The sequence below is a fragment of the Myotis yumanensis genome, unplaced genomic scaffold (genome assembly GCF_028538775.1).
Source record: "Myotis yumanensis isolate MYYU_CA2020_CCGP unplaced genomic scaffold, mMyoYum1.0.hap1 SCAF_2, whole genome shotgun sequence".
NCBI lineage: Eukaryota > Metazoa > Chordata > Mammalia > Chiroptera > Vespertilionidae > Myotis > Myotis yumanensis.
The window spans coordinates 211,736,172-211,762,564 of record NW_027223753.1 but is presented as its reverse complement, the minus strand read 5'-3'; the positions used below and the strand labels follow the sequence as shown (position 1 = coordinate 211,762,564).

Here is a 26,393-nt window from a genome sequence, read left to right as displayed (position 1 = left end):
TTGGGGAATGACATCCCATCTACCCATTTCATCCATCAATTCATTCCATCCATCCAGCCATCCAGCCATCCATCCATCCATCTATCTGTCCATCCATCCATCCATCCATCCATCCATCCATCCATTTCAGCATAGACTAGCTATGGGTTCCCATGTTATTTAAATTTTAATAAAAGATCTCACAGTCATTCTATAATTGATCCCTGTTCTGTCAGGTTGACTCTGCTTCTTTCTATAAGTCAGATGGGTCAAACTCTCTGTGGGTGCTAATGAAGTCAAAATGACCTTCACAGGGGACTCTCCCTTCCCCGTTACTTCCCACCTGCTGAGGGAGGCGCCCAGGGGGATGCTGGAGGTGCTCAGGCTCAGGTTTAAAGCGGGGACTGTGGAGCCGGCATCTCTGGGTCGGAGTTATGTCTGCCATTTCCCAGCTGCATGACCTTGATCACATCCTCTCTGTGCCTTTAGGATGCAATCTGTAAAGTGAGGCTGATGAGGACAAGGATGGTGTGCACCTTGTCAGGGATGCTGTCAGAATCTAAGAGTCCATGATGCCCGGGAGCCTTGGGGGGTGCCTGGCCATGGCATGTGTGAGCTGTGGCCAGCCCAACACCAGCCTGACTTACACTCTCCTCATTTACCAGAGAATTTCAGCCTCCTCACCTGGTGATAACAATTATGGGAGATGACCACTAAGAGCCCGGCAACAGAAAAGCTCTTGGACAATTACCTCACTGCTCTCAGCCTTGTCTTAAAAATGCCACTAGGTCTCAAAGAATTCTGAAAAAAGGTGCTTTCAATGACTAGTTCTTTTTTGTCAGGATCATTTTCTGAGCCGAGACACCATCTCCCTATAACATGTATCAGCTGCATTTTGCCTCCATCAGACGAGACCTGACACAAAACCCTGTCTTAGGAATCCTGGAAAAAGGACTCCTTTTTGTCCCCCGCGTGCACATTATCTGGTTTCTAAAAGGTGATCTTTTATGAAATGAAGTATTCATGACATTTGAAAGGTGTCAATGCCTAAGGTAGTTGAAGATGGTGGGGTTGAGTGTGCGCCTGTTTTGCACTTGTAAGCCATTTAATTTGACTTTATTCAGCTCTAGAACACTATCTTTTTATTTCGTGGAATTTGATTTGTTTTAATGAGCCATCGATGCATAATGCGGGGACGGGGAGGGTCTGAACACCGAGACGGCTGCTGGGCCTCCACAACGGTGATGAGATTTCCATCCAGTGCAGTGAACTTACCCCCTCCTCTGTGTGTGAAAGGGGAGCCATCAGAATAAACACAGGCAAGAAGAAAGGGGCATTTTTACTTGCAAATCTATCTTTCAGAAATGTGTGATTTGGTTTAAATGAAGAAGCTGAACATTACAGATTTAGATAATGATGCCACGATATGGGCACCTCAGTGGAGTGTGTTGAAGAACAAATGATGTTTGGCTAAGACCTGCAAACTTCTCCCTCCATAGGAACATAGGAAAGACCCAGCATTCTGAACATGCTAGGTGTTCTAAAATATGAAGAAGGGACCCACATTTATGTAAACTTTCCAACTTGTCACCTTTCCTTCCGCTTCCTGCCAGAGAGAGGTGGTTTCCCCCTCTCAGAATGAGACAGGGCACCCCCTGACCTGGGTGGGCATTTGAACTTCACATTGACTGGTGTGGGGTGTGCGTGTGTGTGTGGTAGACGTGGTAATAAACAGGAGACTTGACTTTGCCTCTCTTGGGTTATCATCTACAAAGGCAATATGCATACACAGGATGGTTAACTTCATTAACACAAATCTTTATTATTCACCCTATTTATTCACACTAATCAGAACCCAAAAGCAACATTTTCTCACTCAAGGTTGACTAAGGACCCGGGAATTTCTCATGACAACATGGAATACTAATGGAAACTGATTAACTGATTATGATTTTCTTGATATTATTTTTAGGCTGAAATCTTGGACCGAAATATAACTTTTGCGGGCACCTTCATCCCTTAGCAGGAGTCACCCGTATGGTTTTCTCCTTGCCCAGTGCTCTGCCTCTCCTTCCAAGGTCCCACACAGATAGTTATGTAACAGTGACAACTCCCGCACCACACCGAACCTCTGGGCAAGGAAGGCCAGTCTCCAGTCTCGACTGCAACCTTAGACAAGTCAGTCTCCCTACCTGGCTTCATTGTTTTTCACCTAAAAGTTAGAGACTTTACGTCTCTTCAATCCTTTTCAACTTAAAGCATATTTTCTGATAATTACCAGAAACTTTGACAAAATACTTCACTCTCCAGGGCCTATAATTCTGACCATCATGTTATTTAAAAAGCAGTAGCTAAATAAGCTTTGAGGAAGCAGGCTTATGTGTTTACATGTGTATTTCACTCAGTTCCCCGACCTCACTCCCAGACCATCTTGCTCAAAGATGCAAATCCAACCACGAAATATTTATGCTTCTGGTCAACCTGGTGAAATAAAAATGCACGAGGGGAGGCATAATGATGATAGAAAAGTAACTCAACAATAGGGGAACATGTGACTATCAACCTGATATATTGGTTGACTAAAATTTATTTAAATAAGAGATTGGACACTGTGGTTGGAATGAGAATATAGCAGTGTAATGGCCACCATTGATGAAGGTGACAGCTCCGATCTTCTCACAGTTGGCACACACACTTGGCTGTTTCCCTCATATTTTCAATGAGGTTATGCTCCATTAACACCAGTCTCTCATCTGCTGTCCCTTGATATGAACAAGGGAGGCAGCCTGTGCCACTTCAGTAGATCCTTTCTTAGGTCGATCCTTTCCTGGTCTCAGGAGCGCCTTGCTTTAACCACCTGAGCCAAAGTAATATAAGACTTGATATAATGAAAGTGATACTTGAAACGATAAGAGAGACAACACAATTCTGAATATATTTGATAACAATTTATTTTCTTTATACTTTAGAGACAAGGTGCTGGAGCAACCAATGGAAAAGACAAGACGTCTGGTGAAAACGGTAAGACAACACGAGTAGTCCCCCTACCTACTGTTTTTCCACTTGCAGCTCAGGGCACACGGCAGGCGTGGATCCTGCCTCCCACAGAAATCAGCTTACTCTGCATGTCTGTGCTTCGGTGTAGAGAGGATTTTAGCAATTCTCAGTAGCACCATGGTCTGCTTTTACAGAGGAGGCCGAGCTAGCTAAATGCGGTGGTAAGAAGTTCCCCCCCAAAGAGGACTCCCATTTTGGGCAACAGGGTAATTACAACGCAAATATAGGTCTCTGTTTTCTTCAGTAGGGTTGGTGAGAACCATCCCGGTTGTTGTGAGGACAAAATAAGACCAAATGAGATAAGTGCTTTGAAAACTGTGAAGTGCTTGACTCCTTAAAGGACGTTTTCAAATCTGCACAGTGCTGGCCCCAGGGGAGGGGCAGGATCTGTGCGTGTCCCTGTGGTCGTACACACAAACTGAAAGTGTGTAGTAGAGACCGGATTATTTTGTGTCCTAGGACTCCAGCCTCCACATGGGCCTTAAATTGTAGGAATGATCATATTTTATGGATGGGGAACTAAGGCTTGGTGTGAAAGAGCTGGGATGTGACCAGGAATGGGAAGAACATGGCCTTTGAAGGCAAAAGTCAATAACAACCCAGCAAAGATTGGGGTAAAGACGTCTGGAAGTGAACTAAAGACATTTTTCTAAAAATCTAAAGTTGCTTAATTTCTTATTCTTAAACTCATAATACAAGAAGATCATCTTGGAATTTCTGAGTCAACCTAATATTACATTCCATCAAAAATCAGATTATTTTACTGTGTTATCACAGGTATCTAGAGAGCTCTTTTATCTTAATGTATATTTTCTACTAATACAAATGAAGCTGCCCACCTGTGTTGAAGGAGCAGGCACCCAGGAGAATAGATCTATGAAGCACAGAGCATTAAACTGTGATGAGATTTGGATAGCAGTCAGATGATCGTAAGTAGTCAATTAGTCCCAGATTTCATTAGTCATCGACAAGGCAAAGTGTTCTTATTTCAAATATTAGACATGTAGTTTAGGTCTCCATTTAACACTTAAAGCATGAGGACGATGGAGCGCGTTACGAGTGCCCTGGAATTGTAATTTGGGTCGCAGAAGACACACGTCAGATCCATTACAACCCCAGAGGGATCTCCTGGGCTCTGCTGGCATTTTGTTATATTAAATATCATCTCAAGAGGGCCATAGGCTGGGAATTTAGACTCTTGTTTTCGTTGCCATGGTATTTATTGATGTGAAATATGACGTTTATCCACCCCGTTCCCAGAATACCTTTTCTCTTTCCAACCTCTGAATACACGGTCCAGCAAGCTCAGGTGTTCTCTTCTCCTCTGTGGCTTGGAGATAGGTTTTTCAGAAATACAGGGTGTCCACACTTTGAATAATTATTCATCCCAATGGGTTCACTCTGTAAAGAAAGAAACATCCATTGAGCTATCAGCTGTTAAGTGTGTATACATTTTTTTGGGACACCCTATATAGGGTTATTATTATTTTTTAATTAAAAAATGAATTCATTAGGATCTTGGTGGCTCAGAGATTTTCATTCCCCTATGAACAAAGCACCTTCATTATCTGATTAGGCCAGGAATTTCATTTTTTTTTTCTTGACATAATGCCCTACTTGAACGAAACAATAGTTCCCAGCTCCAGCTGCAACTCCTCCCCTGGTAAAGTCCCATGTGCCCGTAGGTACAGACACAACCTTCTGAATCTTGACTCTGCATTGCCCATGTTCAGTTCGGAGATGGTCAAAAGGTTTTTTTTCCGCACCACAACTATTTTGCTGGATATCTTGATCCGTATCTTGAAACTTGGGCATCCAGAGAGACTCCAAGAGTTAAATTTTTTATGGACACAGAGAATAGAAAAACACAGGAGGGAAGTGGCTGCTGGGAGGATTCCAATCCCCGGGAAAGATTTATGAATAATAAGCCTCCGACGGGCTCGCTTTCAGGGCTGGGAGGCTTACCCGAGCGAAATTGAATTTCTAAATCGGGAATGGATTTCTCCTGACGTGGTGAGCGGCGATACATTTGTTTCCAAAAGCCTCTGTCTTCGGAGGTGAACGGCAGAGCTGCGCCTGATTTTAGTAAAAGAATCCCCTCCGGTCCCAGCCGCTGGCCAATGCCCAGAGGCAGCTGTTATTCTGAGCTAAAGGTGGGGCCTAGGGCAGTGGCAGTTCCTTTGAGGTGCGAGCTGCTGATCAAAACCTCAGGCACTGGATTGGATTAGGGGCGCCCATGTTTCTGGGACACAGATTTTGTCTTGAGAAATTTCTAGCAGGTGTGGGGAGCTGCTAGGAGCACATAGATTTAGTTTGCTTTGATAGAATGACATGATGGCTAATAACCTGAAATGTTGTTTTGAATAAAACCAAAGCCATAGCAGTTTATCTCAGCTTTAGATTTGAGGGTGCAACACACACACAGGCACGTATTGTAAATGTATTTTTCTGCTGTCAAGTAGGTGGAGAGATTGATTGAGAAGGACCTGATTCATAGACAGATAGATAATTATTATTAATCTGAGCATGGTTTTTCCAATAAGAAATAAAACTCAATATTCCCCAAGCACTGTACTCAACGCCCTCCTTGGCTCCAGATCAGCCAGTAGATGCTAAAAATCTCCCCTTTGGTGTCCTTGGTGCCTGATGGACCAGCCTATCAGTACCTATGACCCCACGTGGGCAGATGCTGCCTGGGCCCATTTGCTCTCTCACTGCTCTGTGGTTTGGGGAAGTACGTGGGAGAGGTTTCATGTGGGAGGTGAGAGATCAGCGTGGCGCGAGGAGGAACCCACGGTGGTAGTGACTGAGTGCTCACTGCCAGGCCTGAGAGAGAAGGTTGCTTCTGGCAGGGCTGGGCCTGGCTGTCCTACTTCTGAGCCCGGAAGGTTGGGGTGGACGGCGAGAGGAGGAAGTGCAATTTCTAAAGAGGCTATAGCGGGCTCGTGCCATGCATCAGTCTAAAGCAGTGACGTGACTTGGTCCTGCTTCAGGTAGGGATGGTGGCAGAGAGGAGCCCACAACCTGCAACAGAGTCTCAGCTTTTCTAGGCTGCGTGTGCGGCATCGGGGAGCAGGGGTTTGTGAAGCTCTCGTCCGCACGGACGGCCTAAGGTGCCAGTTCTGCGTGAGTCACAGTGGCACTGGGAGTTTAGGTGGGAGCTCCCTGTCCTGAGCTCAGCCTCTTGGAAAAGGGAAACGGCAACTGGGAATGTTGAGAGGCAGCACGTACCAGACACGTGCAGTTTAAAATCTTCACGGACTGGCCTGGCTGGCGTAGCTCAGTGGTTGAGCGTTGACCTATGAATGTGGAGGTCAGGGCTCGATCCCTGGTCGGTGCCTCTGCCCAGGTTGTGAGCTTGATTCCCAGTGTGGGGCATGCAGGAGGCGGCTGATCAATGATTCTCATCTTTGATATTTCTGTCTCTCTCTCCCTCTCCCTTCTTCTCTGAAATCAATACAAATATATTTAAAGGATAAATAAAATCTTCATGACTGCGACTGGCTGTGGGAATGGCCTCCCTGAAGGATGGATCTTTAAGGCCGAGATTCCCAAGCCAGGAGCTCTGCATCTATTCCGGCTGCTGTAATACAGCCGCGAGGCCCAGGGCCCGCCCGTGCTGGCACCCTGCGTGCTGCTGCGAGCACCGCAGACCCGTGGCGCTTTTGAGGAGAAAAGTCAAAGGACTCCGGTCTCCATCTGGGTCTCTTGGCCCTTTTTTCTCCTTTTTTAATTTTTGAATTTTTTTTCAGTATTTGAAGCAACCAAAAAAAAAAAAAAAAAAGTAAAAACAGCAGTGGATGAAACACATATTACAGTGGGCTATGTCCTCTGTGCCGCTGGCTGGGAACACTCTAAGGATGTATATTCTAGGAGGAAGCCTTGAATGCACAGGTTGCTGTGGTATCGACCCAGATGGGGAAAGAACGAAATAGCAATTGCTCATTAAAGCCAGACCGTCAAGCAGCAGGGTCTCCACGCCAACTGGTCAGTGGGGTCCTGCTCGGTGCGGAGTGTGTGTGGAGGTTATTTTGGGAGTCGGTGCTGACAGGGGATGTGTTACCATCAACATTGGCTAGGACAGCGGGTTCTTCTCCTGCCCTTTAGTTGAGCATGAAATAACCTCCGTGTGCAGGCACTACCTGGTAAATGCGGTGCTTCTCACCCACCGAGCACGCGTGGGACCTTGTCAGTGGGCGGGGAGATTTGCGCCTGCGCCCGTTACCGTTCTCTGCACCCGCACACAGTGCCTAGGTGAGAACGCTCTTACACAACCTCCTGATTCCACTGCAGACTCGGAGCGTGGGTGGGGAGGCCCTGCCAGGCAACATTTCCTCGGGAAATCAGGTGATTTTCCCCAAGGTCACCCCAAGCAGAGGAGGAGAGCTTCGGGTGCCTGGCCTTTGGGCCCATCACACCCACCTGCCTTCACTTGTCCTCTCTGCTGAGCGCCCGCTGCCCCGGGGGTCTTGGTTGTAAACTGGCAGCTAGGCTGGCTGTGGTCGGAGCCCATGGAAAGGAACTGGTAACAGGCTTACATCTTGGCCAAGCTGAAAATGTAGTCACCAGCACCACTAATCTCAGCAACCTACTTAACTCACCTTTGACTAGGCCATGTGACCCCAGAAGAGTTACAGGGACAGCTATGCTAATTTTTTTTAAAATCCTCACCCAATGATATGTATGTAGTCATTGATTTTTTTTTTTTTTTTGAGACAGCGGAAGGGAGGGTGAGAGACACAGAGAGAAACTTTGATTTGAGAGAGACATACCCATTGGTTGCCTCCCTCATGTGCCCCAGGCCAGGGCTAGGGATCAAGCCTGCAAGCGAAGTATGTGCCTTTGACCAGAATTGAACCCACAACCCTTCAGTCTGAGCGCCAGTGCTCTAATCACTGAGCAACAGGCTAAGGCAGTCATGGTAATTTTTAAAACTAAAACATCAAGCCATATGTTAATTTGTGGGCTTATCCATATATTTTCCCCTTCCTTCCTTCCTTCCTTCCTTCCTTCCTTCTTTCTTTTTTCGATTAAACATTGGATACATTTAGACTAACTGAAGATAGAGTTTTGTTCCATATCATACGGAGAAGGCCCTTCTGCGTTAGTGCAAAGCTAGAATGATAAATTATGCTAAAAATTGTCATTTAAGATCTTTTAAGCCATGAAGCCGATAGACCAAGAACATGACAACCCTACCCTTAGGAGTCCTGCCCACACCAGGAAGTTGGACTGTTTCATTTTCTTCTTATCAATTATTAGACGGACATAGTATTTTCAAGGGCGTGGCAACGGTTTACTTTTTGTAAGTAGGTAAAACGCTCATAATTTTGTTTATAGAGTGAGTTTGCACAGCAGGCAGCTTTGCAGGAGAGGGAACCGGCTTGACTGTCAGCCTGGCCTGCGTGGTCAGATGGTGTAGAGACGTGGGTTTCCTCTCAGTGGGGTCCTCTGTGATCACCCCACTGGGAAAGGCATGCGGGAGCGCTAGTGCTTCTTGGGAAAGGATGTTCCTGCGCAGAGTGGGCCTCACTGTCTTCAGAAACTGGACTCCCTCCTCGGGCTGCACCTGCTCTCCCACCCGAGTCTTGCAGGGAACACAGAGCCGTGGTGTCCCTTGGGAACGGCTCTGGGGAGTCCTTGCAGCCACCACAGGACTTGCTTCAGATCAGGGGGCAGAAGTCTCCCTGTGTCTCACCAAAAAGCTCTGGGCCAGGATTCTAGAACAGAGTGCAAGGGTGGGGGAGCGGACAGAGAGATGGGGGCAGCCTGCTAGGAGCTCGCTTAAGTTCCCCCCAACACTATTGACCCCTTTGTTCCGCCAGCCTTCGTAGTCAGGAACACAGGGGCGTGTCCCACCCGGCTAAAGAATCCTGAAGATCTGGCTCCACGTAGACCATTCAGCCCAGAAGAGGTGCTATTTGCTCCGAGTGCGATTTTTACTTCCTCCTCAGCGGGCCTTTCCTTGGTTTCAGGAAGGGGCCAGTTTCCATCACCGTGAGCAAGCGGAGAACAGATCGGCCCTGAATCCTCTTTAAACATTTTTTTATTAAACGATCGTTGACACGCAATGTTATATTAGTTTCAGGTGTACAACACAGTGCCTTGACATTTACATACCTCACCATGTGATCACCACTCGGTCCACAACCGTCCGTCGCTGTGGAGTTATCACGATGCTATGGCCTGCATCCCTGCGCTGCCCACCACTTCACTGTGATGGCGGGTTTTCTGGTCCCGCCGGCAGACCTGGCCTAGCAGCTTGGGGGCGCCACTGGGGCTCTGCTCCAGCGGCAGGTGCCTCCCTGCTCCCTCTCCCAGGGAGTCAGGAAGCAAATGAATTCCTTGGGTCACCACACATCAGATTGTCTGGAGACGGGAGCAATTGCACTCAGCCACTTGCTCAGGAAGACAAGCCCCTAACAAACCCCCTCAGGGCCCCTCCTTCCCTTTCTGCCCCCCTCACAGGCGCCTCTGCTGAGCAGTCATTAGGTGGAGCATGAGTCAGGCCTGGGCCTTCGGAGCGGGAGCCCTGCCCACGTGTGAGGACAGCCGTGATGGGTGCCACGTACAAACTTCTTTTTTCGAAACTGCATTTATTTCCCAAAGCATTATTTTTCCCTAGCATGTCCTAAACTGCTATCTCGGTTTAAGCACAACAGATAATTGGAAGCTTTTTGGCATGAAAATTAATTTGAATCTAATTTTCCAAATAAGGGGCATAAAGCTGCCCTGCTCTTTCTGGTTTTCCATACTTTTTAATGGACTCGGTGAATATTCCCAGAGTGCTTTGTGTATTGGTTGTAATTTTGTGGGATTTCTGGTTTGCAGTCATACTTTGTAGGGGATTAAAAGTGGCTACAAAGTCTTTGGCCCTTGGAGGGCGGGGGGTTCCGAGTCCCCTCGTCCAGGGCCATGGGGGCAGGCTGTGACCCCGCAGACCGCTAGCACAATGCAGAGGGAGGCACATGACTTTCTGGGTCCAGACCTGAAGAACTGGGCAGCTTCCCGTTTTCTCTCTGGGATCCGTGCAGTGGGAGAGCCCGTTCCCTACAAGCCATCATGGCTGTAGGAAGTCCGAGCTGGCCACCTGGAGCAGCTCAACCAGCCGGTGACCGTGCTGGCTACCCCGGCCTGGCTGGCAGGCAGGTGGGATAAGGTCCTGCAGGTGCCCCAGCCCCAGGGCCATCTGGCTGCAACTGCTTGGGGGACTCAGCAGAATGCCCAGCGGAGCCTGCCAACCTACAGACGGGGGAGAGAATACTCACTTCTTGTGTTTAGGCCCGTGGTCAGCAAACTGCGGCTCGCGAGCCACATGTGGCTTTTTGGCCCCTTGAGTGTGGCTCTTCCACAAAATACCACAGGCGGGTGCACATACAGTGCGATTGAAATTTCGTCGCCCATGCACAGAAGTCGGTTTTCGGCCTGGGCGAGTCTAATTTGAAGAAGTACTGTTGATATTTGGCTCTGTTGACTAATGAGTTTTCCGACCACTCGTTTAGGCTGCTACGGGCTGGGGTAATTCGTTCCAGGGCCATAGTTACCTGGATCATAGAGAAACCTCTCCTCTTCGTACCGTAGGCTGGTACCCTCCTCTCATGCCACTTCAAGTACCCCCTTGATTGTTTTTCTCTCCTTTTGCTGGTTAGAATATAACCTCTTCAGGATATAGACCTTGATGCCCTTCATAACCAGAAACGTGATGTTACAAAAACACTATGGACTCTAGCTTTGTTTTGCTCATTCATTCAATTAAGAAATATTTGCCGAGCACCTAACAGGTGCTGGAGATTGTAAGCGAGCTGGCGAGGGGATATTTTCAAAGGAAAATGGTGGCAGAGTGGAGTCGGAAGACCTCAGTGGCGAATGTATCAGCCATGGTCCTGGGAGGAGACAGAGGGCCCGGGCCACCTGAGTACTTTGAGGCCGGTTAACCACCAAAGGGACCATTTGCAAAGGCGTGTGCAGGGCTTAGGGAAACTCAGAAAGAACGGTAGCACCTCAGACCAGCAATGGCAGGGCCTGAAGGGAGGCAGGGATGCCGTGTGGAGGCACGGCCTGACAGGGCTGCCTCTGGGGAAGGACAGATCTGAGCTTTGGGCAGTTGTGCAGACTTTTAGGGTTGCTTGATTTAGCAAATAAAAACACGCATGCCCAGTTAAATTCCAGTGTTGGATAAGCGAAACCATGTTTTTCTTTAATAGTACACATCTGTCCCATGGAATATTTGGAGCATCCTGATACTGAACATTGTTTTCATTTTTTTAAAAAAAATCTGAAATCTGTGTTTAACTGGAAAGTCTGTATTTTATCTGGCAGCCCTAGCAGAAAAGGAGGCCAGGGAATAAATACCCAGATCTCCCTCTCTGTCTTCTGATCGCCTCTAGTACCACCCATGGGACAAACGCAAGCAAAGCCACAGCGTGAGGCCTAGGAAGAGGGGCAGAGGGCGGACAGCGGCTGGGGTGGGGGTGGGGGGGTGGGGCCCAAAGCTGAACATCGCCCTGGCTCTTGCCAGCGCCGTTCTCTCCCCAGGCCCCGGGGCCAGCTCACCCCTCACCCCTCGCAGGCTTCCCTAATTAAAAAATGTCGCCTCTTATACTATAAATGATTGCAGCTTTACAAAGACAAAGCAGGGAAAATTTTTGTGCAGGAATTCTAGAGTGGTTTTAGAAAAGTAACAAAACAGAAAAGCAGTCGTCCATCAATCTCCTCCTTTTGTTTTAACTGTGTAGGGTCATGGGTTGGCTCCATATTCTTAAAGGGAGGAGAACTGTCAGAGCTGGTTTGGAAGACGGCATATTTGACATTCTTAGTGCAATTAGGCTGTCCCGGGAAGGTTAACGTGTGCTCCTGGCAGTGAGTGAGCCCCTCCCAGCCCCCTGCAGGTGTTATTCAGGAAGAAAAGGGGGGGGGGGCAAAGACAGGGGTGGGGGTGCTTAGTAGGAGTGTAGCCAGGAGGGGCAGTGAGGGTGGATACAGCTGTGCATAGTCTGGGGCCCAAGCTGATTGGGAAATGGATGGGGGTGGGGGGTGCAGAGCAGGCACAGTTCTCCCTGGAAGTGAGGTTTATCAGAGCAGCAGGGAGGTACAGCCACTCCCAGCCCCCAGGGACCAAACAGGGGTGGGGTGTGGTCATGCACCCTGCCGTGAGCTGCAGTAGGAAGCCACGCCCAGCCGCCCTGGCCACAGGGAAGGGGGTGACTCCAGGTATTCTGGGAGGCCTGGAATCATGGTCGCCTGGCCGGGGCTTTGATGTTGCTCTGGGATGGATGCAGCTCTGAGCTGTCTCCAGCCAGCGGTCCAGATACGAGATGCAGGAGATGCTACCATGGGCCTCCACTGTCCTGGAGATGTTGCCGTGGAAGTGGGGTTCCTGTGGTGTCTCGAGGAAAAGCATTTCCAGGGACCCACAGAGAGGATGCGGTCTGGTGGCAAGATTTATTTGTAAAGCAAAATAAAAGATGCCCCTCCGATGGCCCATCTCCATCTGTCTCGCCATGGAAATGAGGGCCAGGAATAGAGGCAACGTCCAGAGAGCCTGGGCCGTATGATGGCTTAGTCCCAGGCCAGCACCTGGGACTGTGCTGTGGTACCCAGGCTCCCGCTGAAGCCTGCGTTTGGAGTTTGCCAGGCCTCTTGGCTGTGGAGAGAGAACAGGCGAGCACTGGGGCCAGTGCAGGCTACCGAGGGAGCGACAGCGCTTTTTCTCCTGGGATTATAACCAGGAGCTTTTCCAAAATAAGGGGTCAACTTCCCAAACATCAGTAGGCTTGCATGGGGGTCCGCCTGGAGCCAACTCTCCTTTTCCAGGTTAGGTTGGCAGCACGCACTCTGCACCACTTTGACTTTACTGAGCATGTCCTTACCTCCCCCTGCGGCCCCCTCCCATACACACCATCGGTGCTGGAGCGAGGAGGGGAGGGGAGTTAATCCCCTTGGAGGGACGATGCTACGATCCCATCCCCTGGGGTGTGCAGCTTAGCTTCCTGGGGAAGCAAACCCTTTGCTTCCTTCCCCTCATTAATATCTCGCTAACTGTGGTAACAGAGAGGCCCCCGGGACCAGATCTGGTGTCACTAGGGCCCTCTCAGAGTCCCCAGCTTCACATCCTGGAGTTATACTTCAGACTTGTGCCCGCCAGTGTGGCTCAGTGGTTGGGTGTAACCCATGTCCCAGGAGGTCCCAGTTCGAACCCTGGTCAGGGCACAAGCGGGGTTGCCAGCTTGATCCCCAGAAGGGGGCCTGCAGGAGGCAGCCGATCTCTGTTGATGTCGATGTTTCTATCTCCCTCTCCCTTCTGCTCTAAAATCAATTTTAAAAAACCCATATTTTTTTTTAAAAAGTGTTTAAAAAACAAAACAACAACAAAAAAACTTCAGATTTGTGACTATAACACCAGCTGCTTAAACCTGCGAGCAATGACCATCTCATTCTTTTAATTCAGTACAAACCAGATCCCAGATCTTCACCCCTCTCCTTCCCCAGCCACGGAGGTGGTTCTCTTGGGTACCTCACGGAGGGTCTATGCCCTAAAAAAGTGAGGACGTGGCCCCCTTTAATATAAACCACACTTTGAACATTCAGGAGGGAGAAGGATAATGTGTATTGTGGGATTACTGAGCTTAGAATGTAACTATTTATAAACTCTGTTTTTCCCAGCATTAATGTGAAGTATTTATCATTCCCCTTTTTATAGCAATTGGCCCCTTGTCATGAGAGAGAAGGCTAATTACTTGCATATTAATAGATTTAATGTAATAAGTCACTAAACATTTTATTCCCCTTGAAGGTTACCCACCTCCTCCCAAAACACGAACCAACCCCCCCCCCCCCCCCCCCCCCCCCCCATTGAGCAGCGGAAACACGTATTGATCCCATAGACGCAGGTGCAACGGAGCCTGCTGCTGTTTTTGTGCTCGGCAAGTGGCTTCTTCAGTATTCCTAAAGCACCTCTCTCTCTCCCATTCCGCCCGCCCAGACCCCGAGGTAATTGAAAATTGAACAGCGCTCCGCATTCATTTAGAGAACAGTCTCCTCCATATCAGACAGACGCTTTCCCGTGGGAGACGCTGACATTCCCATGTCAGCCTCCGCCTGTCATAGGAGCGCAGGGCCGAGTGCACCAGGACCTTTGCACGGCAGAACCCCCGTCCCACACACAGCAACACTGACTCTGCTAATCATCAAGGTCATGCCTCTGACCTTGCTTAGACTCCAGGGTTCCGGATTGTAAGGCAAAGGCAGTTGGAATGGTCATGCACTCGCCCAAATCCATCCCCCACCGTCCATATGAAGGCCTTTCCACCCTGTGCTTCCACAGGGGCGGTCGTCAGAACCGGCCCAGGAAGTTGCTGGTGTAGATGACACTCCCTTTCTGGCCAGGAAAGTGCTGGAAATGGTCCTCCCAGGTAGTCGTACTCAGTAAGAGTTTCCTAGCAATTTCAGGAGAAAATAGAGAAACGTTTAGCGTCAGACTTTTGCTGGGTTTAACCAGGGATCATCTGGCAGCACGCCACCTCCTCTCCAGCCGCGCCCTGGCATGTTCGTGGGTTGCTCTTAGTGGGTTTATTTTTAGGCCGTTCCCCTGGTTTCAGGGCCTCTGAGCTGCTCGGCCGGTCAGGCACGGAACCACGTCTGTTCTGTTTGCTGTGAAGGCGGGGGGCGGGGGGGGAGGCAGAGGAGGAGTCCCCAGAGCCCCCAGTCCCTGCGGTCCTGAGGTTTGGCCATTTGCCGGCGGTTAACCCTGGGGTGAGTCATCCATCTCTTTGGGCCCCGGTTCCTCATTGTGGGATGACGCCGTCTTTAGGCTCCTGTCTGCTTTTGACACGTGAGGATTGTGTGGCTGTCCGTGGCCCGCGACACGATGAGACATTTGACTTCTTTCGAGTTTATTTTCTGACAATATCGAGGGCATGGGGGCTGAGTCCAAAGGAGAAATCGAAGGCTGTTTCCTGGTGGAGGCAGTAGCGGGGAGAGGCACATGGACAGAATCTGAATAGGACTGTTACCGGCTGTGAACGTGTGATAACAAATAACGTATTTCACCAAAATGAGGAAAGATCGGAGCTGTGCGTGATGTTGCCAGCCTGTACCCCCCCCTCCCCCGCCCCACGGCAATGGCACAGTTAGTTACAGCTGCTTCTTGAAATGTCTCCCTTGCATTTTCTATAAATCCAGCCCGTCGACACCTTAAAATAAGGCAATGCACGGGGGAGTGGAACTATAATTTTGAAATCATGAGCCAGATTGGTTCATGCAAAGCTAGAATTGGTTCCTAGAAAGACCCAGTGGTGAGCTGCCTGCAGATAAGATGTCCAGCTGTTCACATGTCTTAATGTTGAACGAAACCCTCAGATCCTGCCAATGATGTAGGTGGGCTGGAAGGCGCCTGTTGGGCACCCTGGCCATTCACAGATGACACAATACAACCCCGGGCATATAGCCCTTCAGTTCAGCTGAACACGACTTTGGCGGAAGGTCAGGTGCAACTGCTCTGGGGAACACTTCCGCTCACCAACAGACTGATGTTAGACGCTCCCTCCTAACCTTCTATCTAAATTGGTTTCTCCCATCACTTTTTTGACATCAGCCTCTATTAATGCTCCCTCGAGCTATAGCATCCAAAAATGGATATTGTATCACTGCTTACATTTCTGATCTAGACAGAAATACTTCTACAACCTCTGGTAATCGTTAGAGTGCTCCAAGGGATATTTCAATGCTGGTCCTTTGAGAAATTATGTGTCTTTTTTTTTAAAAAAAACAACACAAACCCATTTCAAAATGGAATGATTTCGGATCCTGTTGCCTGCCACTGAAATTTCCCAGTGTTTGGAATTCTTGAAATGAAAGCACTCTGCTTTACTTTGGATCTGTAAGAACTTGTGGAGGGGGCTCTGCTGGGTGCACAGAGGGCAGGTGCCTGCTCTCCTGCCACAATGTCACATAAAAGACCCCGGTTCAACAGCGGGGATGGCTCCTCGGGCAAGCATAGCCCACATCTGAATTCTTCTGGAGCTTCACAACTTTCCGTTTTCTTAAAAAAATATTCTTATTGATTTCAGTGAGGAAGGGAGAAGGAAAGAGAGAGACAGAAACATCGATGATGAGAGAGAATCACTGATCGAGCCTGCAACCCAGGCATGTGCCCTGACTGGGAATCGAACCATGACTTCCTGGTTCATAGGTTGATGCTCAACCACTGAGCACACCAGCCAGGTGCACAACTTTGCCGCTGCCTTGGAAAGCACTCTGATTCCATTTATTCTTGGAATCAGTTGTCAGAACATTATTATTAAATAATGTAAAAATGAAAGCCACACTCTTTGGTTAGCTAGTCCTCTGAGTCTGGGCTCCCCCAGGTGGCTCAGCTTCCTGGTCCGGAACGACATAACTTTACTCCTTTGTGGGGACTTGATTTTATTCTCTTCACAAATATGTGAACCCAGCCTCTTGGTAAGTAGAATAGCAAAGCCCAAAGCTTAAGATGACTCACCTCTACAAAGCTATTTCCAACAAATCAGTACTTGGCCCGAGATCTTAAAATAGTGTCCTTAAAAGAAACAGAAGCGATGCGTCTTTGCCTTAAACACACGGAAAGGGACGTGAGAGACTGAGGCTGTGGGATGAGAAACCAGAGTGCGTGGACCTCAAACCCCCAGTTCCCAGAACCCAGTGCACACCTTTGTTCACACAAAAATACACGTTAACAAACAGGCACCCACCTCTGCAGAAGCCGTTCCTGTCCTTAGGACAGTGATGGCGAACCTGTGACACGAGTGTCAGAGGTGACACGTGAACTCATTTTTTTGGTTGATTTTTCTGTGTTAAATGGCATTTAAATATATAAAATCAATATCAAAAATGTAAATCTTTGTTTTACTATGGTTGCAAATATCAAAAAATTTCTGTGTGTGACACGGCACCAGAGTTAAGTTAGGATTTTTCAAAATGCTGACACGCCGAGCTCAGAAGGTTCGCCATCACTGCTTTAGGACATTCCCACTGGAGCCCTTGGCCGCAGTCAGAACATTTGAGGGGAATTTTAAAATACGGAAGGCGAAGATGTCTGTGCTCTTGTCTACTTCTGCTCCCTTTACTGTCGCTCCTGAGAAGTGCAGAGAGGGAAGTGACCGGATGGGGACCCTGGGTTGATGGCAGCCTGGAGTCTGAGATTTTGAGCAGCCATGAGCATGACTCAGCCCAGCTGCCGCAGGACCTTGCATGGACCCCGCCGTGGCTTGGTTTCCCAGATCCCTTTCAGGGCGTCACTCAGACCTTTGCACCCAAAGTCATATTCTATATGCCAGGGACACGTCTGCCCAGTAGCCCCGTGCATCTAAGAAAACCTGTAGTCCCTGACAACCCACAGAGGAAAGCCCCATCCACCTGATTGGAGGCCTTTCAACGTGAGAGGCAACAAGCAGCTATTTGAGGTCAAAGAATAGCTGTTCGGGAGGCACTGATTCAGGCAGAAGCCGAAATGGTTGTCCGATGGGTAGGGACCTATGATAAAGGGAGGGGACAGTGACATCCACAGAAAGAAGGCATTGCTCTCGGTGCAGATACCGTGACATAGTGACGCTAACTCTAAATGGCTTTAATTTCCAGGCAGTTCTGTCATCCTCCATCCTCCAGTCATATGCTTTCTTGTTATCTTTGCAAAATTACTTGGGACACGCGGGTGCTCAGGCCCAGTCCAGGTGTTATTTTCCCCTGTCCCAGCATTCCAAGGGTTTGAGGCACAGGGCGTGCCAGGCAGTCCCTCTGGGATGGCAGCCCCGCTCCCTTTTAAAGTGTCTCGTGTATTATTTTTGACGTAGTTAAGGGAGGGAAATGGAGCCATACTATGCACCTATGCACAGTGATGGAGAATTCCGTTTCTGTCATCAGCTTGAAATGCAATGTTTTCAGATGAACTATGTGTAAGTGGGTGAGTTTCATCTCTAAGAAGCAAACACCCTAAAACAAGAACTGAAACAATAACGTTTGTCCCTCTCTCACAAAAAAGGAACCTGGAGGTAGGTAGCTGAGGAGACTCAGGGTAGCTTCGAGCAGCAGGAAGCATCCGTATGAATGCTTTTTCATCCTTGGTGTGAGACTTCCAACTCACGGTCCAATATGGCTGCTTGAGCACCAGCCATTACACCTCCATTCCAGCCAGCAGGAAGCAAACAGAAACAAGCAATAAAGGCAAAGGGTGTCTGCTAGGTTTCATTTAAGGAGATTTCTTTCTTTCTACTCACATCATATTGACCAGAATCTAGTTGTGTGGCCACAACCAACAATAAGAGGGCTGGAAACTTTTTCTCGGTAACCATCGGCTCAGCCCCAAATCAGGGGTTTTATAACTTAAAAAAAAGGAGGTTAATGGAGGCAACGAGCAGACTCGGCCTCCACACATTTCTGCTCACGGAGTTTCCTGAGCACTTGCGTGCCTGGCGGGCTGGTCTACCGTGTCAGGGGGTCTGGGTTCTCACTCCCCTGTCAGCTTGAGGTGCCTGTTGCTTGCTCAGCATTGTGAAGGGCAAGCAGTGGCCCTTTTGAGTGGATGGCTGTTCGGGAAGTTAGCTGCCGATTCCTGAGAAGGCATTTCCAGGAGAGGAAGGAAACATTTGGTACATTATTTTCTCCCCGAGAGGGCTCTCATTTACTTACTTTCATTCAAATTTTTCTCCAGGAAGTACAGCCTGTGATCCGATCCTTAAAGATGGGGTCACGCCTTCCCTTCCATAGCATCCTGGTCTCCCCTGAGACCCCTGGAAAGCAGGCGGGCCCGTAGGACATGGTGGTGCAGGCAACAGAATCCACGCTTGCTCGGTCCGGTAGAATTTCTGGAAGGCAGGGAACCCAGGCTGGACCGTGCACAGCTGTGGGCGATGCACACGGGAAGCACCCCCCTCCTCGGTCATGCCAGCAGGAGCCCCTGCTGCTGCCACTGCCTAGCATGTGGCAGCCGGCACAGGCCGTGCTCCTGCAGCTGCCCCAGGGAAACCCACTCTGCCCCGGAGCTTGCCGGGAGTGAGGCCTCCCTGTGCTTGGCCACCATCCCGGAGCTCACGTCTGCCTCTTCAGATCCTGCCTCGATGCTCCCGCCTGACCCTAAGCCTCAGTGGCTGAGTCCTACCCCCAGGACACCGGGGTATGGACACCTCCAGCCTCTGAGCCCTGCGGTGAGAGAGAAGCTGGAAGGAGAGAGTATGGGGTGAGCCAGTGTGCGGGCCACCATCTCAGGAAATAGCCCTTCCCCCGTAATTGCCCTTCACACAGAGAGCTTCCTCTCCACGTCCCTCCAACCCCCGGGCAGAGAAACAAACCAGGAGGCATTGCCATCCCCATTGCGGACACGGGGAAGGAGTGGAGCCCCAGAAAGGAGAAGCTGATGGCGCTCCAGTAGGTGGAACTGGGATGTGAGCCTTCCCTAGTGAACCTGTTTCTCAGACCTCATCGGCCTGCCTTCATCCCCCCCTCTCCCCCCCCTAGAAAATATAGGCAGTTTGACTATGTTATGCACTGAGTTGTGGCCTCCCTAGAATTTATGTGTGGAAGCCCTAACCCTCCGGTATTTCAGGATGTGAGTTTATTGGAAATAGAGTCTTTAAAGAGGTGATTACGTTAAAATAAGGCCGTGAAGGTGAGTTCCAGGGTTCCAAGTTAGTATAACTGGGTTCTTTTTAGAAGAGGAGACTAGGACACAGACACATACAGAGAGCTGATCCCGTGCGGACACAGGGAGATGGCGGCCGCCCACTGGTCTGAGAGAGCGGCCTCCTCAGAAAGCAGCAGCCGTGCTGACACCGGATCCTGGGCGTCCGGCCGGCAGAACTGCAGGGAAACACATTGTTGTCCAGGCGGCTCAGCCCGTGCCGCGTTGTTACCGCAGCCTGAGCTGACTCATACAGCCGGGAGCGCATTCTGTTTTTCTGATGGAAAAATTGAGGGAGTGGTGCTCACGCAGTCATATCGGATCGATGTTGGAAGTCTAACATCTGATGGGAAACCATTCATACAGCCGTTGTCTTATTTTGTTCCCTTAATGAATTTGAAGAGATATCTGATCTCATCAGTGTTCATCCTCTTCCAGGGATCCATTTGATGATGTAAATATCACAGCTGGGGAGTCATTTTATAAAGCCAGGGGCAGGCAGCTAGGGACCAGGGAAACGGGACCGTGGGAAGCAGAGGACCCAGGGGAGCTGGGAGCAAGCTGTGGCCTTCAGCCTCCCAGATCGGGCTCTGCATTAACCGAAGCTCGGTGTGAACAGAGAAGACGGTGTGTGTGTGTGTGTGTGTGAGAGAGAGAGAGAGAGAGAGAGAGAGAGAGAGAAAGAGAAAGAGGGGAGGGGGGTGGGGGGTGGGGGGACAACCTCTATTTCAGGGCAAAAGAGGATTCTATCTCCTGGAAAAAGCGGTGAGCGCCAAAGAAGGTGCGAACCTGGTAAATGGAAAGTTAGCAGAAACGGGAATTGCATTTTTATTTGATGCGAGAACACTTCAGAGGCAGAAAGCCTCTGCCTGCCACCGCTAATGCCCAAAGACCCCGGGGAATTGCAATTCTCCGCACCAGCAGCCCCCGTCCCATAAACCCCGAGCCAGCAGGCAGGAGCGGCATTGCTGGGAGCCGGGTTCCGGAGCCTGCTGGACCCCCTCCGGCAGCGAGGGAGGGACCATCACACCAGCGACAACCGGCTGAGATACCGCGACCTCTCGGGCTGCATCCCTGGCTCTTAAAGGAACTCATTGTGTTGGTTCTGTCATGGCTTTCATAAAACGGTGCTGGGTGCATTGTGAGGTGCGAGGCCTATAAATTTATTTTTATTACTTTTTTCCTTGGGAGGGATTGACCTTTTCTCCGACAGTAGATGCCTTGTTCTCTGAGTCTATTTTGATCCAGTTTGAGGCTTAAGGGATGAAAATTCCAATCCTTACTTGCTTTTCTTACTTGTCTCTTTGCTCTCCTGGCCTCGAGGGCCTGGGTCTGGGTTTTTGTGGAGGACATCACACCAGCTGGGCTCTCCATGGCCCTGGGTGGGGCCCTGGTGCGGGAGAGGGTGACACCCTGCTAAGAGGCCGGGAGGCAAGCCCGGTGTCAATTACCTGAACTATATCAAGAGCGACACCGGTGACAGCTGTTAGTTCTCTTTGGAAGAAGGTGGGACATTCTGAGGACCTTGGCATTCTAATGCCCCGTTTGCAAGGCATACTTAAGTTAAATGACTGTTTCTGTGTGGCGTGCGGCACGTGGGTCCTTTTATAGCACCTCCTAATCAGGCAGGCTCCCACTCAGGACGATTATAGCCAATGTTCTGCTCAGGCACGAGTTTCTGATCCATAGGATTAGGCCTCAGGAGGTAATTTGTTGCCGTAAAATAAATCTGAAAATGTGGCGAGTTATAAATATGTAAACGAAAGCCTTTACCACTGTGTGTGTGTGTGTGTGTGTGTGTGTGTGTGTGAGTATATGTGAGTGTGAGTGTGTATGAGTGTGTGTGTGTGTGTGTGTGTGAATGTGTGTGTAAGCCCCTGTTCATGACTTACTGTTCTAGGCAAGGACTTTACATCATCATAAACTCAAAACATATATCTGAGTCCCTTTAATCAAGAGTGGAGGTTAATATGATATGTTTTGGAGTGATGTGAGCTTCAATTTTTTTTATTCTATTGGGCTGTTCAGGATCCGTGAATATCTCTGTTTTGCCCTGGGTGACTGCACGTCTGTTAATTTCTAAAGAATTTATGCTAACGACTGGAAGTCTGCTACTTGGATTGTGAATGTGTAAGTCAAGACTAATTATTCAAGCAGCGAAGACTAATTTTTCAAAAAGTGTTGTTTCTTGCTGATGATGGGCTCCCGGTGGCCCTCCCCGCGCCCCCCCCCCCCCTCCCCCCCGGGCAGGGGGTCGTAGGCTGGCTTGGGCACAGGAGGCCTCTTCTCACACCATCTCCTTCCCCGAGGCCTTACTGACCGCCTGGACCACGCTCTCCCGGCCATCACTGTTTCATTTGTGGAATTTTTGAAATTCCATTACTCGTTTCTACCTGTACCTGTCTACCGTCCATTTCCCCAGGAGAGCAGGGGCTGGCTTTGCTCTCTGTTCTCTCCTAGCGCCTGGCATGGTCCCGGGCCCTGAGTAGGGATGCCAGACCCTCTACTGAAGGATGGAATTTGGTGTCAATTCTCCCGGATCCCCTGGGGAGCAAGCAGATTTTGCAATGTAGTCGACGCATCCTGTGTTTAGACTCCGATCACTTACTAGATGTCCCCCCCCCCCCCCCCACACACACACAGAGAAACCTTAGCTGGGCCCTGTGTGAGCTGCTAAGCGAGGCAGGCCATGCCTCCCCCTCACGGAGCTCACACTGCAGTGGGTGGTGGACCACAGACAGGAGGAGAAGAAGGAGTGGTGTAAGGTAGCGTTGCCTCTGCAGAACTGCGATGTGGGGTGAGGGGATGAGGTGCGCCCTTCTGCTTCCAGCGGACATGGCTGAGATCTCTCTGGGTTTCAGCAGCAGAAAGGGTCCCTGGTGCTGTCGGTGGCACCCCGCCTCTGTCCTGGAGGGGAGGTGGGGAGGGGCCTCTCAAAGGGCCCCCTTGCACACAGCTGTTTCCATCACAAGGGCACAGAAGGGGATCCCCGGCAGGCACCTCACTGACAGGCATTAGTGCAGGGCGGAGGCTCTGCAGAGCGGGCCTGAGGCTGGGACCTGGCTGTGGTCCCTCCAGATCACGCCCTGCGTCATCCCTCGCCCCTGCTGAGTCGGGGTGCTCAGAGCTGTGCTTTTCCAGCTCCCGGGATCCCTGGGCCACGGAATCTAATTTGCTGTCTCTTCCCCACCATCCGGGTCCCCCTCCTCAGCCTCACACGCCCCCGGCCAGCTCGGAGGAAGGAGGAATGCAGACCTCCCCCAGGGAACGCTCGACTGCAGAATAAACGGAAGGTGGCGATTCCTGGCGTCCCAGTGCTTTGCTCTTTAGACACGCTCCCGTTTTCCAAATGAGGGAGGAATCTATACATCACTTTTGGCTGAAGATATTAGTTTAAGATGTAATTGTGAAATTTGTTTTTATGGCCTGTCCTACTGTCTTATTATATAGCCCCTAAATACACATAATTTTCTGCATCTTCATTTATCATTTGTCAAAACATATTGCTGTTTTTTGTTATGACCAACAGAAAAAGATGAATCAGGCCTTTCCAAAACTTCAGGCTGCGGCAACACTTCTAATCTAAAAGGGGAACCTCCCTGTTCTTTCTGAATCAAAGCTCACTTGTCCCCCTTGCGATCATGACACAGTAGACACAAGGGTTCCCCTGGGAGGAAAAGGACTGGGGACTCTAACTCGCCTCGTGAGTGACAGTCCCTAGCGTGAAGGTGCCGCCTCGGTGGATGTCATTGGTACTAACAGGTGGCTGCTGTGAGCACGAGGGCTGCTGTGAGCACGAGGGCTGTGTGAGCACGAGGGCTGCTGTGAGCACAAGGGCTGCTGTGAGCGTGAGGGCTGCTGTGAGCGTGAGGGCTGCTGTGAGCGCGAGGGCTGCAGGCATGCACATTCAGGTGTGCCGGGCACGTGCTCTTCAGCCTCAGCTCTGGTGCTGATGCTCATGAAACATTCGACAGCACTGACTTGTGCCTCAGGAAACTCCTGCCCCTCCCGACCATCCTATCCTTAGGAGCTCCCCAGAGAAAGGGCCCTGAGCTGTAGATCAAAGTGTGAAAGGCTCCCTGAGACCATCCACGTGTCACCTGGGCACTCGTGGGTTAAAATAGATGGGCCCCCAGTAGTGCCCAGACACCCATGCACTCAAAATCTCTGCTTTTATGGGCTCGGCAGCCAATCTGGGATAGAGGAAAACAATTCTACTGATTTAGGTCACGGAGCGATCAGTTGGCCAGGCTTGCAAAGCCGCGTCCTCTCCTCCCAGATGGAGGTGTGATTGCAGAGCTGCAGGAGGGACCCCTTAGGCCCTGGGAAAATCAGAGGAGGCTGTGCCATGATCTGCAGAAGCAAAGTCACCCAGCCAGCCGCCTCTGAAATGAGGGCCTGTGAAATAGAGAAGAATTTCTATTTTCTCTCTCTCTTATGTATGTATGCATGTATGTATGTATGCATGTATGTATGTATGCATGTGTGTATCTATTATCTATCTATCTATCTATCTATCTATGATCTATCTATATCTATCTATCTATCTATCATCTATCTATATCTATCATCTATCTATCTATCTATCTATCTGTCTATCTACCTACCTACCCATCTCTAAGACAGAGACTGAGACTGTTTAGAGAGCTGAGCAAGCTGGAGAGAACAACCTGATTCACGTCTCGGAATCCCAGTGTCCCTCACCGCCTGGGCTGCCTGGACATTATCATCCCGAGTCACTGAGAGAGGAAGTGAATGAATGGACCCACAAAGGTGAAAGGATGCACTCAGGCTGCCTGGTGACAAAGTCAGGACTAGAGCCCTGTCTCTGCTCCCCCTGGGCCTTCTGTCCTGTCTCCATGTCCCCGATTCTTCCATCCCCAACCTGGACAGTGCCCCTCACACTGCCGGGCTCCAGGTGCAAGCCCAGGCGGCAGTGCGGCTCTTGGCCCCAGCGCCGATGGTGGGTCCTGTCCCCAACTGTGCCGTGAGCTGACTGCAGGCCCTCACTTGTCACTTCATCTGTAGACCAAGGAGCTGGATCTCCACTCAGGCTGCACATTAGAGCCACTGGAGCACCTTCTGGGAAAGTGGTTGGTGGAGCCCGGCTTCTTGGCACAGATGGTCCAGCTCGGCCTTGCTCTCAGAAGCCCTCCCCACCGTGGCTGTGCAAAGGGGGAGCCCCGAGTCAGGGGTGGGCCCAGTTTCTATATTTAAAAAAACCAGGGTGCCTTTGATGGCTCTGGCGATTCGCTTTCACTGGACTGAGGAGTTTTAAGATTCTCCCCTTCTATGACTAGAGCATTTTACTTGTTTGTTTTGGTGTTTGGTGAAAAGTAAGGTGCTCAGCACCGAGGGACACCAGCTTGTGTGTTCACTTTGATTTGGCTTCTATGGTGTTTCCAACCATCGTTGCTGTGAATGAGTTAAACCCTCTGCCTTAGCAACACACTGCTGAGCCTGTCCGCTAGAGCAAGATGTAAGACTTGTGAAAGTTCCGCCTAACTGTGAAGGTCACACGGTGTCATCCCTTTGTGACGGTGATAAAAACAGAAGCCTTAATGCAATAAGCAAACCTCATTGGCGCTAAAGTTCACACAGAGACTCGAGTTTAACTCGGAGCTGCTGGGTCACTATCCGTAGCACCATTTACACTGTATCTACAGGAAGTCCCAGGAGGAAGGAACGGCACCGTCGCTATGTCTACCACTAACTATAAAACATGAGCACGAGAAGCAGAAAACTGTGCAGAAAATGTCTGAGGTGCTGAGACTGTGCCCTTGAGTTTCATCGTGCCTCGCAGGTGTGGTGCTAGGGCAGCCGGAAGGCGGCCGACTTGGATGAGGGTCAGGACAGGAGCCACTGGACAGTGGTTTGTGCACTCGGTCTTGTGCTGGGGGTGGCGTGCCCCGTGGCGGCCTGGGGGCTGTCCCTTCCAGAGCGGCCGCCCGCCTTCCTGCCGGCTTCCGGCTCAGTGATTGCCTCTGTCTGTGTTTTTCTTGCTACAGATGGGCAGAAGAAGGTTCAAGAAGAGTTTGACATCGACATGGACGCGCCCGAGACAGAACGTGCGGCCGTGGCCATTCAGTCCCAGTTCAGAAAATTCCAGAAGAAGAAGGCAGGGTCCCAGTCCTAGCAGGGGAGCCCCTTGCTAGTCTGCTGGGAGACACTGAGTTCAACCATCATCCGTCAAGCAATGAAAGAAAACATCCGCGAGAGCCATCATCTGCACACAGCACACGCCCCGCAGCCCCACATGCATGTACAGAGCCCCCGACACTCACTCACACCCTGTAGAAGGTGTAGGCCATGCCGCTGAGCGTGGCTTTATCTCTGTGTTCATCTCCAGTATCATTCCTCCTGCAACCGCTTTCCTTGGTGTTGTAATAAAGTGGAGCTAAGATGCGTGATTCAAGTGTCTGCCTCCATCTCTCCCTTTCTATGCATCGGTGACGTTCCCACTGCTGAAGGACTATAAGCCAATGTCTGTTTTCTCCTTCCCTTAAGATTAGAGCTGAAACACAGTGCCTCTGTCCTTTCTCTCTTCTGCTGAGGCCGAGAGGCCCATTCTCACCTGCTGGGCTCATTTGGAAAGTCCTAAATGTATGGCGATTGCAATACATTGTCTTCTTGCGGATGGGAAGAGAGCCCTGCACCCAGGGGTGCCAAAGACTCAGAGGTTTCGCTGGGGAATGTGACCCATCCAGGA

General features: G+C 50.1%; 1 protein-coding gene across 1 annotated transcript in view; it reads left to right on the top strand.

Annotated features, from left to right (window-relative positions):
• The window catches only part of PCP4 (Purkinje cell protein 4), a 52,834-nt gene extending 26,740 nt beyond the window's left edge, over window positions 1–26,094 (top strand). The window contains exons 2-3 of the mRNA XM_070403677.1: window positions 2,949–3,000; window positions 25,693–26,094. Coding sequence (XP_070259778.1) covers window positions 2,949–3,000; window positions 25,693–25,820 — 180 coding nt within the window. The 3' untranslated portion in view covers window positions 25,821–26,094. The remainder of the gene's footprint in view (window positions 1–2,948; window positions 3,001–25,692) is intronic.
• The last annotated feature ends 299 nt before the right edge of the window (window positions 26,095–26,393 follow it).